This window comes from Chroicocephalus ridibundus, chromosome 3, assembly GCF_963924245.1.
Source record: "Chroicocephalus ridibundus chromosome 3, bChrRid1.1, whole genome shotgun sequence".
NCBI lineage: Eukaryota > Metazoa > Chordata > Aves > Charadriiformes > Laridae > Chroicocephalus > Chroicocephalus ridibundus.
In genome coordinates, this window is record NC_086286.1 from 20,885,768 (window position 1) to 20,901,352 (window position 15,585).

Consider the following 15,585-nt stretch of genomic DNA (forward strand, 5'->3'; position numbering starts at 1 on the left):
ATCGGCATCACGGCCCTGCCCGCGCTACTGAATTCCCCGTTTCATTTACATCGAACTCCCCGCCGCCTCCGGGAAGAGGGCCGGCCCTGCAGGAAGGGGGCAGCCTTGGCGCCGGGCCGACCCCTCCTCACGGCAGGGCCGGGCCGTGTCCCGCCGCCCTCACCGTCCCCATACCCCTCCCTCCCGCCGCCCCGCGCACCCCCGGCAGCGACCGGGGCTCCCACCCCATCCCGCCGTTCACCCCAGACGGCGGCGGGTCCGGGGGCCGCTGCCCGCCGCCGTGGGGCCGCGCCCCTCCTCGCGGCTTTCGGAAGCACCGCCGCCAGTCGCCGGACGCCTTCATGCTGACGGGCAGCCGCCCTCGCCTATCGAGTAAGCTTCTTGCAAGGAACCCCGCCTCCTCGGGCGCAGAGGCCAATCGGAAAAAGGCTTGCGTTGGGGGCGGGAGAAGAGGGCCTCCGAGCTCCGTCTTCCCTCACTACCTCCCTCTCCCCGCTGCGCGAGGATCGCCCCTGTCGCCCGCAGGTGATTGACAGGGAGCGGCAGCCAATGGGCTGCGGCGGGCGCGCGGCGGGGCCAATGGGGCGGCGGGGGCGGGGGGAACGGCGGGCCGGGCTGAGGCGAGGCGCAGCGCCGGCAGGAGGGCGATGGTGGCGGCGTGAGGCGCGGTGGGACCCGGGCGGGCTGCCCAGCTCGGTGAGGGCAAGCGGTGTGTGCCTGGTGCTCGCCATGAGGCTACAGGAGGAGGAGGAGGCGGGAGACGACAGCCGCAAGGCGCTGCCGCAGTAATGGGCAGCGGCAGCGCTGCCTCTCGCCTTGCCGTCTGGTGCCGGGGACCGCCCGTGAGGTGAGTGCCGCGGGGCGGAGGGAGCTGCCCCGCGTCTCGCCCCCCCCCTTCCCGCTCCCCGCCGTTGGCGTGTTAATTTTTAAAGCCCCAAGGGCTGCGGGCGGCGGGGGGGCTGCCCCGGCGGGCTGGACGCTGAGGTGACAGGGGCCGGTGGGGCGGAGCGGGGCGCTCCTCGCCCCGGGGCTCCCTGGGGAGGGCCCCCTCCAGCGGGGCATCCCTGCACCCCTGGTTGCCTCCTTTGCCAGCTTTAATGCTATCGTACCTTGCCTTCTCCCCGCCTTCTGCTTCCCCGTATTCCTAATGAGAAGGGTTTTTTCCTCCGTGCCCCTCAGAGATGCCGCTTTCCTGCGGAGGGAGAAGACTCATCTGGGTTTCTCCCCTCCCTTCTCACCTCCCCGGTGAGCGTTTCTCGGTTCAGGATGGCGGGGCATTTCCATTTCAAGGAGGAGGATGGGGAATCCTGGGCAGCCAGGGCTCAGGAAATGCCCCTTCCTCTTTCATCCTCCTTCTCCTCACCCTGGCACAGGCATTTAAGTATTAACACTCCCTTGCCGGCTTCTTGGCTGTTCCTCCTCCTTGGAAAGAGAAATGGGAGCGGGAGGTGTGTGTGTGCGTGTGAGAGAGAGAGGAAACAACTGTTACACCTTTTGTCATCAAGACAAAGAACTTGTCTTCATCTCCCCGTGTCCCTCCCTCTGGGTGCATATTGGCAGCACCTCAGCCACTTTGCATTGCTTCCCGGAGATGCTTCATAAGGATTCGGTATGGCCCTGACCTGCCCTTTTTTTGTTGTTGTTGCCAATTACGATGGTGCTGATAAAAGGACATGTTGATATGTTTCCAAACAGACTCGTGGTTTGCATTCCTGAAATTGCTGCAGCATTCTTATTTATTTATTTAATTGGAGGGGGGGGGATGACAACAGGAAAGGGGTATGTTTTTGTGGTTCATTGTAGTTGTCTGAAAGGTACAAGATCACGTGCAATTGCAGCACTGTAGTATGGAGTACATTAACCAATGCTTTCTCCCCCGTCTTATTTGTCTTCCAGTCCTGCAGTCTCCACATCATCTGAAGTGTGAGGAATGATTATTCCATGAGAGAACTTCCTTTCAGTTACCTGTCTGCTCCAATTGCATGCTGCTCCTGGACAGTGATGAGCCATTCAGCTAGACTGGGATTTACACTGAAGAAGGGAGAGGCAGAATATGAATTGTAGACATCCTATCAAGTTCCTCGTGCACTGTTTTTACAGCGTTTGTATATAAATCTGCTAGTATTGAGCACACACGCTCTTGAACCTACGTTGGTATTTGCAGAGTTACTGCTGTGTAAGAGGACTGTTTTTTTTTCTCGCCATCATGGCTTCAGTTTGGAAAAGACTGCAGCGTGTTGGGAAACATGCATCCAAGTTCCAGTTTGTGGCCTCTTACCAGGAGCTGATGGTGGAGTGCACCAAAAAATGGTAAGAAGCGGCTCGTGTTGCTGCACAAATAGTGGAGTAAGTTGCTGGTGCTGAAATAGGAAGGTTGTTGCTCATTTTGTATTGTTTGATGTGTGTACATTGGTCTTGCCTCCCCTCGCTTTCACTTGCCTACCCATTGCAGAGGCAGCTGCATGGGCTGCTGGTCTTTCTTGATGAGCACTTTGCTGCGTACTTATCTTGGACCTGTTGGTTTTGTTCTGTACTCTGATTTCTTAGCTGGCATTGTTGTTATCATGCAGAAGATGGTGCGTTTGTTAGCTTGGCATCTGTGATTTAGTGGTGTGGTTTTGGTTGTTGTTGTTTGGTTTGTTTTTTTTATATTTACCAAGAGATGTTCTCCAACTTCTAACTCAACTCTTGATGCTCAGTGTTACCTGCTGACGCTGTTGTTAGCTGAATGAGGCATTTGAGATCAGTCCTGAAGATGGTGGTGTTTTAATCAGTGGTGGTGGGTAGATACCCATTTCGATTTTGACTTTTTTTTTTTACCTGAAGATGTGTTGTCTCTCCTTCCTTTCCATCTTTTACTGGCAGATCCTTGGGAATTGTCTTAAGGTATTTGTTTCGTCAGACAAAAATTTTGTGTAGCGGTGGTCCAGTTGGATGGCTTTGGAGCTGACTAGGCAGCAATTAACAGTTAATGGTATGGGTCTGGCCCATCTTCCTTCCTGTTCAAAATGAGCTTAAATAAATCTGCTAGGGAAGACTAGAAGCTACTTTTAAATAGTCAAGCAAAGATCTCCATTATACAAATACTTAAGTGCTGTTTTATATGTTTGGAATATTGAATTTACTGTCATAATTCCTTACATTAGTGTGAGCCTGTAGCGTCAGGAGACAGAGAAAGTACTTTCCAGACCTCGTGGACTGAGATGTTCAAATTGCCTTGTAATAAACTGCGGCCTCTTTTCTAATACTTGGCCTTTCTTCTTGTTGGCAAGTTTTGGTGCTTGCATTTGCTGCTTTCACTGTTTATGAGTAATTGCCTCTACAAATTTAAATTCTATCTCTTGGAGTTGGAAATCTCTGTCAAATATGCTGGAAGGCTGCTCGCTGCTGTCTTAAAGGAACACAGGTTAAAATGGTTTTTTTAACAAGTTATCTTCTTGCCTAAAATGTTTTGAAAGATTATTAAGAAAGAGAATCATTTTAGAAGTTCAACGTGCTTTCACAGAATAAACTACATATAAAAACATTTTAAACACTGAAAGAGGCTGTCGTGATTGTCTCATGGGATCTACTGTCTAGTTCAGGCCAAATAGTTTTCCACAGTAATTTTGGCTTATCAGGTCTATTTCAGCAGTTGTGTTATCACTTTTTATGTTTTGTTGGCATAAACTAGCCTGTTTTGGCTTTCATTTTCACTTTGATTCAGCCTTTGCTTCAGAACTTGCAGAATGCTTCAGCACTAAAGAATGATAATGCTGCAGCGGAATGTTCAAATTGGATCTGCAGCTAACTTTCACTTGATTTAAGAAAAAGTCACACACAAAAGTTCTCTTGTGAACAATCTTGTTATTTTAGAAACAATTAGCTTATTGTTTAATCATAAACTAGAGCGCCCACCTAGCAAAATGACTGTGCATGAAGTAGTGAAACAGCCTTTCAAAACCTCAGATATGCAACTAATTTCTTAAAAATAGGTTGTCTTTCTGAATCTTCATTTTACATTCTTGTGTTTAAATACATGCAAGATCAGTGCTTGTGTTGGTTATGACGAAGCAACAGTATGGTGGTGAAATATGGATGAATTCTAGGAAAAATAACAATAGGGAAAAACATCACTCACAGAGTCATTTGATTGTAGGCTTTTCTATTCTACTTCCTCTTGTTTGGAGAACCTCAACAAAAATGTTCTTTAAGTATGCAAGCCAAAATACAATATTTCTGCTGTAAGTGGAACTGCTATATGAAACAAAAGGGTAAATATTTATGTATTTTGAGAACCTTCAACTAAGTCTCTCCATAACTTTGGAGAAGATAGTTTTGCGTGTGCTGACAGCCTCGCTGCTTCCTCTATGTCTGTTGTGAGTCTCTGAGTTTGGCCCATGCAAGAATAAAACAGCAGAAATGAACTCCATATGCTGTTCTTGCTGAAAGCACTCAATATATATTAAGTGTCAGTGCTGTAGTCTGTAGGTTTTTTGATTGAAACGTAGTAAGCAGTAAGTTATTTTAATGTACTGGCATTTTAACAATGCAGTGTTTCTGGAGAAAAAGAATGCTCCATTCATATTTTAAAATAAATGACAATGCAGTCATAAACACACTTGAACTGAGATCTGTCTGTGAGCAAGGATTGTGCATGACCAAAACAGGCTGCGGGTCTGTCTGTGAACGTTTACATTTGTCTAACTCTTCAGAAAATTACTTGTGTGTTAGAATATTTTTGTAACTGATCATGTGTGGTTTGCAACGTTGGGTGTGTTTCTGGTTGACTTTAATACCTTTTGTCTCCTCTGAACTTGTACTGATTTGGATTTTTTTTTTTTTAACTTAGTGTTCAGAATAGCTCTTGCTCTTGTTTCTGGAGTTACGTTGGCTGTGTGGAAAGTTGCTGTTACTCTGGTGTTGCTGCTTCACTCTTTAAAATGATTATCTCTAGATACAGCAGCATTTGTCCAGCACAGGCTGAAACTCCTTTGCTTGCTTTTTCTGCTCTCTCTAATTTCTGATTCTTGTCCCTGCTAATGATTAAAGACAGCCACTCTCAGGTGATTGCTTTTCGTTGGCGATGCTTTTGGGGGGACAGGTTGTGATGGAGTGTCCAGTGTTGTCACTGTTCCATTAGAAAAACCTAATTTTCAGGTAATTAACAGGGCTGAGCTGCTTCTGTGGCATTCTGGCTGCTCCTGCTGACCCAGACCTAATTATTGTGGCTGCTCGGTACCTTTGAAAAATTGAGCAGTTAGTTAGTTTGGAACCTTTCATTAAAAATAAATAAATAAATAAATTTTGGCCTTGGTCTTTAATATGGCTTCATGACTCCAGCTACTGTGAAAACGTAATGCTTTGCATTAATCACATAAGCACTTGGGTTTTTTTGGAAGGTGCTTGCTTGGCAGTGCTGGAGTGTGTCATCCTCCACTTACCCTTGGAATAAGCGCAGGATTTTCCACCTGGCCTCACCAGTGAGGTGCAGCCCTGGCCTGGGAGGACTGTGTGTGGTAGGACAGAGTTAATTTAGTCCTTCTGCTTAGTGCAGAGATGTTGAACAAAACCAGAAATCAGTCTCATGCATTTTGCTTAGACTTCTACAGAAGAAGTTGTGTTTACTGCTCTGTGCTGGCGGTGCAGGCTGTGGCTGTGTAGGATAGGATTGTAGGCCATCGTTGGCAGGTGTAGTGCTGCAACTTGTGCTGGGGAGTCAGTTCAGTTGCCTGAACGCTGGTGTCTGGCACTGTTTGAGATGCCTTTGGGTTTTCTGCCAATCCCAGCTGCTGGTTTGGAGAAGCCCAGGTCTCCTGTTGATCCCATGTCAATCCTGCCACCCTGGCATGCACCTCTTGTGCACTCTGGGGCTTCTTGGCTGCTGGAGGGCTTTCTTCAGGCGACAGAGTCATGGCTTGTCTGAGGCACAGGCTCAGCAGGGGAGCCTCTCAGGAGGAAATGCTCCTTTGGACCAGAGATCAGTTCCAGTACTCAGACGTGAAGCTGTGATGGCTGTTTTACAGGGGTGCTGAAGCATCTAATGCTGAACACATGAGTCTCTAGGATGGCTTTTATGTTTCCTTATTTTTGTGTGATACCTCACAAGTCAAGGACTCAATAGAGACTTCAAGTGTAGTATTAACTGGTTTCCACAGAGGATGGCCTAACTTAGAGTTGAGGTTGCCAAGTTCCTCATATGTCCTTCTCCACTAGATGCTTTTATGAGCAAGAAAGCTGCTCACCTCAGTGTAGGTCCTAACTGCTTAAAAACTTCACTGCTTTTGGAGCCTTTCCTACAGGATTTGCCATTCAGCAGTTGTTTTAGAGATAAAGAAATACGTTATGTTTTACAAAGTTTGGAATACCTGTCATGTCCTATATGAACTGCTTTGCTTTTAAATCCCACTTAAAGATACAGCAACCCATGATGTTCTAAAAGGATTAAACTTTTCTTGTACACTGCCTTAGCTGAAGGCAGGCTTCATTTCCATAAGGCAAGTTCCCTATTTTTGTATCAACTAGGTATGGTCTGAAGTAGGTCCTGTATTTTCAAATATACATCTTTCTCTTTTGGAAATGAAGTAATGCTTAATCTTTTTTTTTTTTTTTCCCCAAAAGACTTTAGCCATCTGTTTTTCTCTTCTATTGTAGTTTCATAACTGGATGCTGCAGGAATTTTAAGATTTGGCATGCACTGTGCATGGAAGAAAAACGAGCTTTTTGAGATTCCACGGTTCACACCAGTCTGCTTGCCTTCTGGTCGCTGCTTTCCAGCAAACTCCTCAGTGCTGAAGGCCACTGAAAGAACTGGAGTTAACTGTTTTCTGTGGAAATCCTTGGGGGTTGCCGCTGCAGGGTCAGGCTGTTAAATTGGTCAGTTTGTTTCCTGGCGTGGCATGGTTGTCAGGAGGGGATTTTGTGAGCACCTAAGTGCTTTTAATTATTTAAGGATGATCGCATTGAAACGTGTGACAAAAAGAGATACAGTTACAGGTGAATTCAGGATCTCTGAGTTAGTTTTGCTGTGAACCATGCTTTTTGTCACAGGCTTGCTCTTCCAAGCTTTTGATCGGATTTGCATTTGTGTGTTAACCATGTAGCTATACTGTAACCAAGCTTGTGCAAGGAAAGCATCATGCAATTTCTCCTGCTTTTTAGCTTCTTTTCTCCTCCTCAATTAAATTAGGCTGTGTCCTTACACTCTTCATTGAGTTCTCTGATTCCACACACAATAATCCCCATCTGCAAATACAATTCTGCGTTTTCTTCTCCATTCATTTCCAGTTTTGACTTGGGACTTTTTGAGGGCTTAAGTTATGCATCAAACTTACTCTTTCCACATAATCACCACCAGCTGCCTGACAGGTCAGTTCTGTCCCTTTCTTCCTGTAGTCAGTTAAAACACACTTGCTGTCCGCACACAAAAGCAGTTCTCTGCCACCTTGCATCTCTCTTCTCAAAGAAAATTGTTGATTTCAAACATGTAGATCTGTTCCTTTTGGCTATCTGCCAGACTTTTGTCAGGAGTTGTCTGCCAATCCTGACTCCTTAACACCAGTTGTGTTGCTTCCCTACCTTACCAATTTAGCCTCATGGCCCCTTTTATAGCCCTATGTCTGTTCCATGGACCACAAGTTTGGGATTTCTCATAAAAGTTGTTGGTTATGTATTGTGCAGTGAAGAGATCTCAATAGGAGAGGTATGGGTGTACGTGAAATCTTTCTTGCTGCTGAGTTTTTCAGCTTGTCAGTACTGCATACTCCATTTTCTATTTGCAGCAACTCTTTGAGAGTATTTGAAAATCTGTGTTCAGTTTCTGAAAGACCTCATTGGTAGAACTAGGCATGAAGTTTAGTATCCATAAGGTAGAAAGATTTGGGTTTGTCATAAATGCTTGTTCTGAATTTTAGTTGTCTTTGAGAGACACGATTCTTTCCAGCAATTCTTTGACATAGTTTACTGTCCTAGCAGTAACAAAAATAATTGTGTAAAGCAGAAAATATTAGGTTATATCCAAGTTGTAGACAATGCCATCCTAATGGTCTGTCATTCATTCACTTAAAGGGATGAGGATGTCTCCTTGAATAAATAAAATACACTAACTTACATTGTAATACAGCGTTATTTTTTTTGAGAGAGAAACTGTGTGTGTGTGTAACTTCCTTGCAGAGCTTTACAAATAAATAAAACCTGGCTCTGTTCCTGCAGGCACTGTGTTGCATGCATACAGTAAAGTACATGTACTGTCCCTTTGAACTCAGTGGACTTGAGCTGCAATAAAGATTATAATTTTTTTCAGGACTGGATCCCTCTGAATACTCTTTTCAACTCTTTGTGTTATGAGATTAAATAAAATGAAATATTACAACATTGTGTAGGCCTCATCTGAGCTGAGGCTTCAGTCTCTCGGGCTGCTCAGGCTGTATAGTGCCAGTCTGTTGCTGCAATTAGTTTTTAATTGGTCGGAGAGAGCCGAAGTCCCTTTCACAGCTTAGTGTGAATAAGGAGAGGAGGAGGAGGCCGATAAGGTTGACTAAATCTGAGAAAACTCTTCTTATAAAACAAACCCTTCAGTTACCGTAGTAAAAGCATTCTGCTTGGGTGGCTTTCTGAGAATATGGGGGCGGAGTGTGGGGGGTTGTTTGTTTACTTCTAAAAGCTTTCCCAGTTTACTCTGAGTGTGTGAAGTCTGTGTTTGTTTCCCTTGCCCCTCTCTTTCCTTTTACTCCTCGGGGTAGAAGCTGAGCCTGGCGGGTTGTTTGCTGCCTTGCTGTGGGACGCTCCCGAGCCGCCCTCTGCACCAAGCCTCTTCTGCACGCCCCGGAGTGGACTCTGAAATGCAGGAGCTATGCAGCTGAACTTTTGTTCCTTATTTTAAGATAGGCACACAGCAATAGGGTAAATAAAGCCGTCCTTGTTTTCTTCCCCTTGTTGTCTTTGAAAAATGTCTTTCTGCAGCACAGAGTTTATGTAAGTGCATGAGAGCCTCGCAGCTGGGAAGCTGTATGTTTTGGCAGTTGAGGTGTAGGGTAGTTGTGGCTGTTGGCACCTGGAAAGGGACTTGGGAACTGTGGGTTAAGCATGAGCTAAAATTAGCAGAAACATAACTAACATTGCTGTTGTCTAAGGCTCTGACTCATGAGGCTTTCTGGATTCAAGAGTGGGGCTGAGATGTCACTGTCCTTTAGCATTAAGCTTCCTCTGCTTCCCTCCACCCTGACACAGTGGCAGGATGACAGTCTGGTCGCCTGATGGGTTAATGCCAACTGCCACCAATTCCAGTTCTGATTTGTACCGTGTGTGTGAATTGCAGCAGCCGAGGAGCGTACGCACCTCCCTTAATGCTGCCCTGATCCAGAGGGGAGGAAAACCGGCCAGAGGGGTGTGATGAGCCACAGCTGCGGGCAAGAGCATCTTAAAGTGCTTCAGCTAAATCACCCAGATCCTGAGTCAGTGCCCTGTGCTGTCACTGTAGGGCTTCCAAGCGCACAAGCTTTTGAGATGAATCAGAAGTGCAGGCCCTCCTGAACTATCGTTTCCAGCTGCCTGTAAAGATGAGCAGTGCAGAAGTCATTCTCGTTTGCCTGTTGAGCTTCTCTTTGTAGTGGAAAGTCATTATTGGGGGTTCTTTTTTTATTTCTATTTTATTATTATTTAAGGAGACTTTCTTGAGGATTACTCCAAAGCTGTGGCCAGGCTCTGCAGCTGCTTAACTGTCTGCAGCTGCTGAACTGAGATCTCTGTGGCTCTGTGTATTTATTTTAGCACAAACTGGTTTGGGGTTTTTTTATGTGCATGCTCAGTCTCCTGCAGTCATTCTGTGGGCTTTGTTTTGGGTGAGCTGCTGCATCAGAGCCTAACAGCGCACTAGCAGATCTGATCTTTCTTTTCTAATAGATCTGTTTTGAAAAATGACTTTGGTGCTGACCAAACATCACAAGGACAAAATAATTTCTAATTCCAGGGTCAATTGAATTTAAACAAATAGGGGCATTTTAAGACTCTATCGTATCACATCAGTTTTGACTCCCATATTACCATGGCCTGAATTACTACCACTCATTTCCTTGATGCCATCTCCACAAGGACCTGTAATGACTACTCACCCTTCATGTTCACTGCATTTTCTTTCTTTATCCACAAAGTAATGTTTGCTTCCTTGCTGCTGTCTGGTGGGTCAGAGCTGTTTGGAGCTGCTGGATGGGTGGCATTGGCTGTTGTGGTGGGAGATACGTGTTTTGATGGGTGTGCAGCTTTGCTGGAAGCATATATTTATCTCCACCTGTTGGGACAAGCCCTGTCACCTTTCTTTAAGGCCAAGCAGACCAAAGACATTCCCTAAGTCAGCTCTGGGCTTTCCATTAGATATGTTGCTGCCTGATGCTCTTAAGATGGTAGCTGTCTTGAACTTTCTTCTAATGTGCTGATGCCTGTACTTTTAAATCCAGTATCATAAACTGACTTTCCCCTCCCAGCTGTGCTTGGGAAGAGTATTTGCATAGCCTGTACTGTTAATATCAAAAGCCAAATTAAATTAAGTAATTGGAGAATCTGGACCATTGAATACAGTTGGCAGTACATTGTACGCTGCCACTTGGCGTGCACTGTGAACTTCCTTTACTTTCAGTCACTGCTTGTTAAGTAAACTCTGAATCCCTTTGTTTATGGCAGTACATAGGAGGAGATTTAAAAGAACAGAAAAGAGCTGTCAAAACAGCTTAATTCTCTTTTCCAGCAAAGATCTAACTCAGCAGCCTGTAAATTTCCAAACCAACCTGTTGCTGATTTATCTGTGGTTTATTAGCAGAGGACTTAACCTTGACAGCTCCTGGTGACACCTGACATGATTATAGCTCTGGCCATGTTGGCAGATGGGTGAGTCTGTTTGGGTGTTCTTAACTGCTTGGCTGGATTTTTCTTCTGGTTCTACCTACTGTCTCTTGGGAAACCGATTTAGTGGTTTGTCTCTTGCTGTAGGTAGCCTGAGCAATAGTTTATAAAGCTGTGAAAAATTTAAAGAGAACAAGGTTTTTCAACTCCTTTTTCTCTTCAAGAGGAGATCTTAACTGGATAGAGTACTTGGAATAAGTGCTCTTAAGTTGAGCAAGTGAATATTCATAAAACTTCCCCTTGCATTCCTTTGTCTTTGACATGTAAGAAAATTTTAAGAATGGAAAAGTCCTGACCCATTTTTCACCACTTCCTCTCATACCACAAAAAGCAAAAGAATCTAGCACAGTGTTAGCTGCTTTTGAGGCATATTTGGGATGGTGTCTGTTTACTGTTAGCACTTTTTAAAAGATCCTTTTTTAAAACACCTGTGGTGATGGTGTTTTCACCCCCTTTTTATTGGGATTTGTGCATGTAGAAAAGGTAATTTGGGGTTGTAGGTTTTGGTTTTTCATTTTCTTCCTAAAATAGTTTCCTTTCCTCCAGTGAGATGGATACTGTGAGCTCCAGTGTCTGCATACCCTTTCGGAATACCAAGGCACAGGCAATCTTAAAACAGTAAAGGAATTTTCTTTCTCGTGGATTCCTTTTTTCATGTAGTAAATAGGATTTTTAATTTTTTTTTTTTTGTTCTGAACTGAAAGATGACCAAGAATAATCTTAACACCCTGAATTCTCATAGTGGCTGATGTAGTCATGGGATTTTTTGACAGAGGATTGAGAAAGTGCGTGATCACCCTTAGTGCTAGAACTGTAAACATCTAGTGCTTGAGACTTGATGCCTTCTTTAGTCTGTGGCTGCGAGACTGTCCAGCAGAGAGGGTGCAAAAAAGCGTAACTCTTCTTTTCTGCCTCCGCACCTCTCTTCCCTCTTTTCTGGGGTAGACGCCCTGCCAGCAGAAAGCCAGCAGCTGCGCAAGAGGGGAGTGCTGGAATACAGTCCTACCAGAGAGCTTGGTAAATGATGGTGCGAGGGGACTGCCCCTGACACATCGTCTGCTACCTGTGGGCCTCATCACAGCCTTTCGTACCTCCACACCAATGCTGCTGCCCCTTTTCTGGAGAGCTGGGACAGCCCTTTCCTCTGGGCATACAACACTGTTGTGCTTGATGGGGCTGTGCTGTCAGTGGGCAGGACAAGTTAGCTCACTGTCTTGTTGGTTTTTGAACCTTGAGCTTCTCCCTTATTTTTAGCTTTGCTCCATAAGGAAAAAGTTCTCGTGTGATGTTAAAACGTGTCTGAATTTTCTGCCTGGCCAGCAGCATTCAGCGTCGCATCGGAAAATTTCAGCAGACAATTTCAACCCAAGCTTATGGGGGTGGAAACCTTCAGCTATTATTTCCATGGATTTTGTGACAAAGGGCCTCTGGATAGAAGAGAGGAGTCTTGGTCAGGCCCTGTGGCTGCAGGTAAAAAGCCAGTAACTGCCTCTTATTAGACAATGGAGAATCTGCAAGGGCAAAAGCTGCTGTCAGCCTGACCACTTTTCCTCTGCCTGGAACTACAGGTTTGTGTCAGTTTGTGCTTCCACGCAGAAGCAACAAACTTCCAATATTTTTGGAGCAAGGAGCTGCTAGATACATTTCTCTGTTTCTCTGCTCCCCATCTGTTGCTGTTGATGCCTCCTGCTCCGGCTGCCTCAGGAGAGGCTGTATCCCAAGGGAGGATGGGTTACTTGTGGGTTACCTGGTCCTGGTGCTTGTTGTTCATCTCATCCATCATCGGTAACTTCAGTACTGCTGGTAGCGTGGCTAATGTCGATGTAGTACCACTGCAGCCGGCACAGCAGTCCCTCATCTCCTCTCTGATTGCTGTACCAGGAAACAGGAATATGGAAATTTTTTGCCTATAGATTCAGTCTTGTTGTCTGGAGTGGACCCTAATAACCTATTTACAGTCCACAAAGTCTGCTTCCTCCTAGGAAAAAAAAAAAAGTGCTGACTTTAGTAAATAAATTTGTTTCAGACAAATTTATTCTTAGGGAAGTAGAGCATGTACTGTAGGGGGAAAATAATACTTCTTTTAGCAACAGCTGTTAAAAGGAGAGTGCTTTCTTGGTTTGCAATTAATGATAAAGTCAACAAACTGTAATTTAAAAAAAAATAATAATCTCGAGCTACTCTTGACTATAGGAAGACTGCAATTTACCCTAACTTGTTTATGTCCACCTCATTGTGAGACCTGTCAGTATCTCTTATGGTTGACAAAACCCCATTAAGGCCTGGAGAAGAAGCAGCCTGCTGCCTCGTTAGTCTCATAGAGCAGGTTTTCTGCCCTCCTCCTCCTCTGCGCTGTGCCATAGGTGGGCTCAGAGAAGACTTGGTTAGGTTTGTCTCAGGTCTTCTCCCTTAGGATTAGTTTCTTTGCTGCCCTAGGAAGCCTTTAAAAATGGTTGGCCTTGTAGCTTTTTACATGGAATATTTGCTTGTTGCGTTTCAGCGTTGCTCAGCTTTGGGCAGGACCGGCGGGAAGGTGAGGTGAACTGAGTGGACAAGGAAGCAGGGGCAGTGAGGCTTTTCTCCTCGTTTGAATGTCTTCTGGTCTGCCTCCAAGGGGTATACCAAGCAGATCCTGCTGGGTGTGAAGATACAAAAACAGTGACCTAAATACAAGCAGCCCGTGTGCAAAGTAAAAATAATTATTTTGGAGAACAGCTGCGGAGCCTTCTTGTACTTCTGCCCATGTCATCATAGTTAGCATGGGTTTTAATGTTGGAGTCTTAACAACTTCTTATACTGAACACTGCTCACAGCAAAGGAGAAGTTAAAATCGGTGGGGAGATGTTTCTGGAAGCTGGTAACATGAGACAGAGAAGTCTGTCAGCTGTGCATGTTATGTACAAATCTATAGTTCAAGATGCTATGTACATACATAAAATCAACATATGTTGTTGAACTATCTTAGAGGAGCCTGGATGCTGCTGATGAATAGCAGAAGGGGTGGCTGTCACTAGAAAGGGACAAACCTTGTCCACCCTTGGTTACTCTGGGAGACTCCCAGATGTGCTGTGCGACGTGGGCTGAGCAGGGCCAGAAATCTCACTTTCCTTACAACCTCAAGCAATCTTGCTGGTAAATTAAGTCGCTTTGAAATAGTGAAGTATTCAATGTTACTGAAATGCTCAACATTGTAGTAAACCCCAGGCCTTTATTCTCCTACTGAATACAATTCCTTTCAGCTGTAATCAGATTTTTGTGTTTTATTCAGACAGATGTTTGCTGACCCAGGTCACATAAAATTCTTATGAAAATGTGCCCACTTTAAAACGGGAACTTACTGTGTCACGAACTTTCAGACTTGATTTTGCTGAACAAACAATATGCACATACGTATACTTGGACCTCATTTATATGCAGCAGCTCCACTGTTTTACTGTGCTGTGGCAATCCATGTCATACAGCACCTATTCTTCCCTTATAGACAGGAGGCAGCAGTGCAGAAGTATATGATCTAGAGAGATTTGAATGGAAATATCTGAACAGCCAGTTTAAGCACTTCTGTAGCAAAATAAAGTGTGTTTATATTTCTGATTGTACCAGAACAACCATTTCAGTTCAGAGTAGCTTCCCTAAGTGAAGTGGTTTTAGTGTCACAAAAGCTGTCCTGAACAAGCCTCGATTATTGAAAATGTTGTTGTGCGCCTGTTTGTGTTAACGGAGAAGTAATCCATTGCTACTTGCATCTCCAAGTCTGAACCCTGAAACCAGCAGTACAGGTCACAGGGCAGGACAGGCGCTGGCTCCGCTACTGTCTGCTCACCCATCACTAATGGGAATAAAACCGAAATAAGAGTTTGCTCAAACACAGGTCTTAATGTTTCAGTTTCATAATTCATAATAGTCACAATTCTTTCAGAAGCTATTTTAAAAGGGAGGTTACATCATCTCTTGGTGAATGCTGATTATGATTTCACCTCTCTTTTGAGTGACTGCGATAGTAACAACCATACTGTTAAAGAAGAAATCTAAATCCAAAGTGTTCCAGGATTCTTTTTGTGCTGAATGAAAACAAACTGCATTATTTAAATATTTCTATTTTTAAGACACAGGTAGAAAAAGTCTGGCTGTTAATATCATATGATGTTAAAAAAATTCTGAGTGCATTTGAAAGGAGTTCTTTTATAACATTTTGTATTCAAAGGAAGATTTATAGCTTTGTAAATAAAACTGCAGTATGTGTCTGGCCTTCCTCAATGTAATTTCACTCAGTTCAAATTGATGACCTGATCTCTTCAACCTGACGCATCCTCGTATTGTCACTGTGTTGTATTTTCTTCCTGGTGTCTGTGTAAGTGGTTCTCCATATTGCTGTCCCATGCCAGTTCCCGGGTGGTTGATGTGGAAAGGGGGAATAATGCAGCACACACACAAAGAGTACTTACATGCTCTTACCACTTGGTGCATTTATACAGTTACAGGAGGATAAGAACTTACTTACAATTTGGGCTTTTGGAGCTGGTTATTATATCAAAGCATGATTTTCTCTCTTTCTTTGAACCTGGGAAGTTGGTTTTGTACACATGGAGCTGGGGGAGTTTAAGTTTTTTTTCTATCCCAAGGCAAGTTCCCAGTCACAGCAAAGAAATCGCACGTGGTGTTCTCTCTCTTGCTACCCTGATATAGCCAGAAGCTGCAGAGTAGTTTTTTGAGAGT

The 15,585-nt window shown here is 44.6% G+C and overlaps 1 protein-coding gene across 11 annotated transcripts in view; it reads left to right on the plus strand.

Moving 5' to 3' along the window:
• Window positions 1-610: 610 nt before the first annotated feature.
• EHBP1 (EH domain binding protein 1) overlaps window positions 611-15,585 on the plus strand; it is a 230,053-nt gene continuing 215,078 nt past the window's right edge. For all 11 annotated transcript variants that reach the window (XM_063328336.1, XM_063328338.1, XM_063328339.1 and 8 more), the window contains exons 1-2: window positions 611-847; window positions 1,897-2,310. In XM_063328336.1, coding sequence (XP_063184406.1) covers window positions 2,207-2,310 — 104 coding nt within the window. In that variant the 5' untranslated portion in view covers window positions 611-847; window positions 1,897-2,206. The remainder of the gene's footprint in view (window positions 848-1,896; window positions 2,311-15,585) is intronic.